Below are 8,158 nucleotides of genomic sequence, written 5' to 3' on the forward strand. Positions count from 1 at the left end.
GTTAGTTCAAAATCGCTAATCTCCGAAAGGTCTTCTCTGATTGCTTTGAAATTTTCACACAACGTTCCATTCAGATTGGAGCGGGTTTTTATATACATACTATATAGATGTCACGTCTGTGATGGGAAAAAACATGCTTTTTTAAAAAACTGTGTTTTTCATGCGTTTCTCATGTGAGGGAAATCTTCGGTACCTCTTTACCGATTGCTTTGTAATTTTGACACGACATTGCATTCAAATAGGCGCATGTTTTTATATACCTACTATATTCATGCATCACCTGTGACAGGATAAAACATGCTCTTTTCGAAAAACAGTGCCATCTGGTGGACGTAAGAGTAACACACGCTATACTAAATATGTTATGATTTCATTTCAATGTTGACCAGACCACACACTAGAAATTGAAGGGACGACGACGTTTCGGTCCGTCCTGGACCATTCTCAAGTCGATTGTGATGAGGACAGGTAGGGACAGGCATTAAATAGGCAAGAGAGAGCTGAGGAGGAAAGTCAGGTGTAGGGGATAATAGGAGCTGCCTCGTATGGGCCAATAGGCCTGCTGCAGTTCTCATTACTACTATCCCCTACACCTGACTTTCCTCCTCAGCTCTCTCTTGCCTATTTAATGCCTGTCCCTACCTGTCCTCATCACAATCGACTTGAGAATGGTCCAGGACGGACCGAAACGTCGTCGTCCCTTCAATTTCTAGTGTGTGGTCTGGTCAACATACTTCAGCCACGTTATTGTGACTCATCGCCTGCATTTCATTTCAATGTTTCCGATTGCATTACTAATTGAATTTTCATCGATTTCGATTTATTTTCATTTTGATTTAATTATTTTGTGTGACATTGCATTAGAATTGAGCTGTGTTGATTACCATACCGTTCATTTCGTGAGAATATTTTCTTTTCTTATTTTTTCATTTTTTTCATTTCGTTTTTTTACTGTTTTTCTTATATTTCAGTGATGGGAACATCAGATCATTTGGGAATGCATCGGACGAGGGAGTGGGGAATGGTGGGGAGGACGAGGGGACGGGGAAGTTGGGAATGGTGGGGACGAGGGGACAGGGGAATGGAGAATGAGAAGGACAAGGGGACAGGGGAGTGGGTTGATGGTTAGGAAGACGTGGGGACGGTGGTGTGGGGAATGGTTAGGAAGACGAGGGGACTGGGGAGGGGGGATTGGTGGGGAGGACTGAGAGAGTCCTCCCCACCAATCGGAGAGTTCGGCTGTAGTGTCCTTCGTTAAGAAGGTCACTACCAAAGATACCTTACAAGCAGAACTTATTGCAGAAGGAGGAAAGAATCGAGGCAACTACAGAAGCACCATACTGTCCCCCGAGCTTAAAGCGGCAGCTAAAAACCTTCGTGAGAACAAGGAGATAGTTGTCAGGAGAGGTGACAAGTCGCCAATATATGTCATTCTTAAAAAAGACGAATATCTGGCGAAAATGAACATCATACTCTCTGACCAAACTAAGTTCCAAAGGGTAACGAAGGACACTACAGCCGAATTAAAAGCAAAGGTCAACAAACTGATCGAAACTGTGAACGCCAAGAAATCCGGACTCCACCTGCCAAAGATCATTGGGGAATATAAACCTGGATATGCGTATGGAAATGTCAAGACGCACAAGCCTGGAAACCCACTTCGGCCAATCATTAGCCAGATACCCACACCCACGTACAGACTGGCGAAGCGACTCAACGGCCTGCTGACTCCTTATGTTCCTTGCGCCTTCAGCCTGAAGTCTCCAAAGGAATTTGTTGACTTACTGCGGGGCACACGGGCCACAGGGATAAGAGCCTCGTTGGACGTAGAATCGCTGTTTACCAACGTACCTGTGGACGAGACAATCGGAATGATAGCCGACAGAGTGTATCGTGATCCAGCCTGTACTCCTCTTGACATACCAGAAAATATTCTGAGGAAACTACTCCAAGCTTGTACTAAAGAGGCACCCTTCTTGAGCCCGGATGGGCACATGTATAAGCAAGTAGATGGGGTCGCCATGGGTTCTCCCCTAGGTGTCCTGTTTGCAAACTTCTACATGGGTACCATCGAGCAAAAAGTCTTAGTCGACATGAACTTGAAACCGGCCATATACTGCAGGTATGTTGACGACATTTTTACACAGGTACCTGATGTCAGACATCTGCAGGAGCTGAAGGAGGCATTTGAGCAGAGTTCCGTGCTGCGTTTCACTTACGAGATGGAAAAGGATGGGAAGCTGCCCTTTCTAGATGTAACAGTCATGGAAAAGGGCGGAGGTTTCCACACTGCAGTCTACACTAAGGAAACAAACATAGGAATGTGCCTAAATGCCAACAGCGACTGCCCAGACAGGTACAAGAGGAGTGTTGTTAACGCATATGTCGACCGTGCTCTCAGCCACAGCTCAGAATGGAAGCAAGTCGACGAAGAACTCTGTAGGGTAAGGCAGGTCCTAGTCAATAACGGCTTCTCCAATGGGTTCATCGAAGACATCATAAGAAGGAAAGTGAAAAGCCATGCAACCTCTGAAGAGACAACTAACACAACACCTATACCCCCTATTAGACTATTTTACAGGAACTTCTTTTCCACAGCTCATAAAACGGAGGAAAGGGTCCTGAAAGATATTGTTAATAGAAACGTTATCCCTACAGACAAAAATCAGAGGATACAACTGACGATTTACTATAAAACCAGAAAAACGGCCAGCCTACTCATGAGAAACTCTCCAGACACAAAACAGAACGCTTTAAAAGAGACTAACGTCGTCTATGCCTTCAAATGCCCTCTTGGGGACTGTAAGCTCCAAAAAACCCAGTATATAGGCAAGACAACAACATCTCTTTCTAGGCGTTTAACGATGCATAAGCAACAGGGCTCCATTAAGGAACATATAATCTCTTCCCACAACCAAACCATCGCCAGAGAAATCCTAGTAAACAACACAGAAATCATCGATAGATACAGCGATAGCAGGCGGCTTGACGTTTGCGAGGCACTACACATCAAGAAGTCAACACCAGCAATCAACAGCCAATTATTGCACAACTATATTCTACCCACCTCAAGACTCCGCTCCAATATAGAAGCATCAAGAAATATGGACCAATAGGCTTTCTACAAACACTTCTATTCAATATCCATTGTTTCGTGTTCTGTCTTGTGTTGATGAAATTAATACCCTATTAATACTCTTGTTCTGTCTTGTGTTGATGAAATTAATACCCTATTAATACCACATCTTGTTCTGTCTTGTGTTAATGCCACATCACCCCTTCCACCTCACTCAAATGTAGATATAAAATCGGAGATGCGTAAGTTCTATTCAGTTGTGTATTTGTGAACTAAAGTCTTTGAAAATGTAATAAGTTTTACGAAACGCGCTCGTGTCGCGTCAGACTAGAAATAAAAATGAATTTTGAAGAATTGATTTTTGATTTACCTCCAACAGTGAAGCGAAATGTACGAAAGATTGAGAAAATTCGTGTTAGAATTATTAATCTTACTTTTTCGGTCATATTTAATAATATATATATATATATATATATATATATATATATATATATATATATATACAACCTTAGAACACTTTCCCACAAGGAGATTCGAACCCTAGCCAGCACAGAAGCCTTACAGCAACTGGCATAACTGGTACGCCTTTAACCCACTGCACCACAACTCCTGGCACAGGAGCGGGGCTGTAACTTCAGTTTACCATGTTGTTGTTGTTGTTGTTGTTTCAGATTTAGCTACTCAGAACGAAGTGTCCATGTAGCACGGGCTATGGTGAGCCCGTAAGGTTTACCATGTTCAGCACAGGCTTATATTCTGTTTGGGTGAGGTGGTAAAGAACAAGTGGATGAACAAGAGGATGAACTGCATAACATTGGGGCAAGATTATGTTGCGTCAGTGGCAAGATTACCTTAACCACTTGACACTGTCCTTAGTGGGAAGACCTTAGGAACTGTTCCAATATTAATACCGATTTCACTTACGTTATAGTAGACGTGTTCGTGTCATTTATACAATACTGACATTTTTTTGCATCTAAATTTTACGTAAAATTTTAAAGTACAGATACATGTAGTCAAACAAACATATAATTATACACATACACATACTATGCATGTATATAATTGCTAAAAGGTTTCATAAAATTATATATATATATATATTTTTAAACATTTTGTGACAAAATACTTCATTCCATTTTGACGCCCCAACAAGGACCTCGTGAAAAAGTGTCTAATGATTGCACAAAATTTGATGGGGGGGGGGGCACCCATAGAATCCGTTATATGCACTAATCTATCTAACGCTAAATAGAAATGAAATTACAATGGAGATCCGGGTCCTGGAGCTAGAGCCAGAGACCAAGAACTTCATCTCATTCCTTGATTCCGTCTCGAGGTTAAATATTTTAAATTTGATATACACCGATGTATAGTAAGGAAACTACAATGGTGAACCGGATTCTAAAGCTAGAACTGGAGCCCAAGAACTACAGTTGATTGTTTGACTCTCTTTTATGTCTCTAGGTTTTAAATGTTATAAATAAAGCTTAAATACTTACAAAATTATAACAGTTTAACTCTAGAGGCGGGGCCCAGAGCTAACGTCTGACCTCGCCAGAATCTTACCTGAGTACTGTAGACCTATGCTAATATAAGCCTCTATATCCTAGGTTCTCTGGCTCATCCAAAAATCAGAGCAGACGCTCCTTATTGTCGCACCCCCATGCTCCATGTACGAGCATTTACCTCAAACCAAAAATGCTCTTATCTGTCGTCAAAACTACTACTAAGGTGATTTGATGTTTAACAGTGTTGTTCCTTGTGCTTATTGAGGTTCCCTTAAAGAGATGTTGTTATACTGAAATCACTGGGGGCAGCCAGTTCCTAACTGGGCATAACAAGTCATAGACAACATTTGCTTCCTTTATGATGCAAATTAACACGAACTATTGAATCTAATAGTTTCAGAAAAAAAGTAATATTGACTGATATATCAGGAACAAATCCAAATGTTCCAACTTATGATTATAGCTGTATTGGTTCTAGATATAAACAGGTTAGGACTCTATACAGCAATACCAGTACCAGAACAATATGTTGGTACGCAACAGAGCTACAAATGTCTATAATTCTGACACAAATGCGTGAGGAATAGCCCATAAATATGAGTTAAGTACGCATTGGCTCCTCATTGGCAAAAGTAATATATTTAACAAGAGAGAAATGATGGATTATCAGAGATAATTCATAACATCTATTAGCATACGAGTCAAGTCCTTGGGCAGTGTATATTGCGTCCCCGAGTCACGTGATACCAGTGGTAATATTGGTATTACCAGTGGTAATATTGGTATTACCAGTGGGAATATTGGTATTACCAGTGGTAATAATGGTATTACCAGTGGGAATATTGGTATTACCAGTGGTAATAATGGTATTACCAGTGGTAATAATGGTATTACCAGTGGGAATATTGGTATTACCAGTGGGAATATTGGTATTACCAGTGGGAATATTGGTATTACCAGTGGGAATATTGGTATTACCAGTGGGAATATTGGTATTACCAGTGGTAATATTGGTATTACCAGTGGGAATATTGGTATTACCAGTGGTAATAATGGTATTACCAGTGGGAATATTGGTATTACCAGTGGGAATATTGGTATTACCAGTGGGAATATTGGTATTACCAGTGGTAATAATGGTATTACCAGTGGGAATATTGGTATTACCAGTGGGAATATTGGTATTACCAGTGGGAATATTGGTATTACCAGTGGTAATAATGGTATTACCAGTGGGAATATTGGTATTACCAGTGGTAATAATGGTATTACCAGTGGGAATATTGGTATTACCAGTGGTAATATTGGTATTACCAGTGGTAATATTGGTATTACCAGTGGGAATATTGGTATTACCAGTGGGAATATTGGTATTACCAGTGGTAATATTGGTATTACCAGTGGGAATATTGGTATTACCAGTGGGAATATTGGTATTACCAGTGGGAATATTGGTATTACCAGTGGTAATATTGGTATTACCAGTGGGAATATTGGTATTACCAGTGGGAATATTGGTATTACCAGTGGGAATATTGGTATTACCAGTGGGAATATTGGTATTACCAGTGGTAATATTGGTATTACCAGTGGTAATATTGGTATTACCAGTGGGAATATTGGTATTACCAGTGGGAATATTGGTATTACCAGTGGGAATATTGGTATTACCAGTGGTAATAATGGTATTACCAGTGGGAATATTGGTATTACCAGTGGTAATATTGGTATTACCAGTGGGAGTATTCCATCTACCAGCGAGAATATTGGCATTACCAAACATAAGCTAACATTAGCGTCATATTTATAGAAAAGGCGAGATCATTTTTGCTTCATTGTGAAGACCATAATACAATGAGTATTACAGCAACACTGTAAGCAATTATTGCAGCAGCTCTGTGATAAGGTATTGCGTCAACATCGTTATCATTTGCGAACATGTGCTTTGTAAGTGGATATTTTTACCTCAGGGGCATCATCTGTGTAGTGGCGTCGACGGGGGACAGGAAGCCGGTGGTTTGTCAAGGTGAACACTATCTGGAAAATTATAAATAGCTGCCAAATCTCTCTAGGCAAATCAACATGTTTCAGATGTCATAAGAAGGACGTCACTTCAATGACCTAGCCAATTCTTCCGCGTAAATTCTTCCAGGAGTGTGAGGTTAATTAATTCTGAAAAAGTGGTGATCTGGGCCGACTCCAGCCACTTCATAAAGTACCTTGTCATCGTCAGTACATAATCTACATAGATGGTGGTACTGGATTTAACATAATCTCTGAAACGTTGCTTATTAACTTTCTGTGGGTAAGAGAGAGGCATCTAGAAAAGCTTGCTTCAGTATCTGGTAATCAGTCTTGGTAGCAAGAGTACTGAGGGTTAAGGCAGCTCTTCCTGTAAGATGACCTCGGAGGAGTACCGATCACTGATTCTGAGGCCAAATGAGTTGAGTAGCTAAAGCCTTAAATGGGGTAAAGAATGAGTCCACCTCTGTCTCTACAAAAGCATCATTTTAATCACTGAAACGTACCGGGAGGGAGGCTTCTGCTTCCTGGCGCTCAGTGGTCTGGCTAGTTTCAAGTTCCTGACGTCGGAGCTCAAGCCTGGCTGGAGCCTTCTCTCCCTCTAAGCGGAGCGCCCTGGCAGCTTCTTGTTCTGGGAGTTTAACTCTTTGCCCGTAGAGCCGGAATTGTTCTTGTTCGCGTTGATGTTCTAGTTCTGCTCTTTGTTCTAGTTGTTCCCTCTCGCGTTCACATGGCAACTCCATGTTCGTGGAGCCGTAGTTGTTTATTCTCCCGTTCACATTATCCTCAGCTTCTTGTTTTGTTCAACTTTCATATTCGTTTTATAGCCTGGGCTTCCATGCGGGCTAATTTCATCTCCAGTTTCATGACGACGAGCGCAGTTTTACCGGCAATGTGATGTTCCTGCAGCTCTGAAGTGATGACATCATTATCAACCAAATAATCTAAAATCATATTATCGAGTTCGGTTTTGTTGGCTCCATGGTGGGGGGGGGGGTGAGAGATGAGAGTCTGTGGTTAATATCAGTAATTCTGTTCGAGTAGCACGAATTAGGTTAGCAACCTCATCCTCCATCCTCCAAAGGATACCTGATCAACCAGGCTGTGACTCATACGTCAGGCTGCGAGCAGCCGCGTCCAACAGCCTGGTTGATCAGTCCAGCAACCAGGAGGTCTGGTCGACGACCGGGCCGCGGGGACGCAAAGCCAAGGAAGCACCTCAAGGTAACCTCCGGGTTGGAACGGAAGGCGGGTAGGCGAAACATGGTTAAAGTACAGAGACAAGTAATACAAACTGGAAGAATTATGAGAGTATCTTCCTGTAAGTGAACCAATACGTGAGGATTATTAGAGTGACATAAGTATGATGAGGCAACATGCACGACGATGGTTGGTGTTGAACTGGCAACTCTAACTATCCTGAAGGCCAATCATAGATTTACAAGCTAAGTTACTGAAACAAATAAGATTCATTGAAATATAACTAACTCTTGGACTTTAGTAAGGACTTGGAGAAACAAAAATGAATATATCGAGGTAGTATAAGATA

At 41.4% G+C, this 8,158-nt stretch overlaps 1 protein-coding gene across 1 annotated transcript; it reads left to right on the forward strand.

Annotated features, from left to right (window-relative positions):
• The first annotated feature begins 4,344 nt into the window (after positions 1–4,344).
• On the forward strand, positions 4,345–6,397 carry LOC138352043 (uncharacterized transmembrane protein DDB_G0289901-like). The gene is made up of 2 exons (XM_069304219.1): positions 4,345–4,451; positions 5,281–6,397. The coding sequence occupies exons 1-2, from the start codon at positions 4,345–4,347 to the stop codon at positions 6,395–6,397; spliced, it is 1,224 nt and encodes a 407-aa protein (XP_069160320.1).
• Positions 6,398–8,158: the final 1,761 nt, after the last annotated feature.

Source organism: Procambarus clarkii, chromosome 52 (assembly GCF_040958095.1).
Source record: "Procambarus clarkii isolate CNS0578487 chromosome 52, FALCON_Pclarkii_2.0, whole genome shotgun sequence".
NCBI classification, from domain to species: Eukaryota; Metazoa; Arthropoda; class Malacostraca; order Decapoda; family Cambaridae; genus Procambarus; species Procambarus clarkii.

What these genes read in the sequence shown, in the direction of transcription:
- LOC138352043 (XM_069304219.1), top strand. Translation starts at nt 4,345, where the DNA reads ATGGAGATCCGGGTCCTGGAGCTAGAGCCAGAGACCAAGAACTTCATC. An exon ending in TTGATATACACCGATGTATA is followed by an intron (nt 4,452 to 5,280) that starts GTAAGGAAACTA and finishes AACATCTATTAG; the next exon opens with CATACGAGTCAAGTCCTTGG.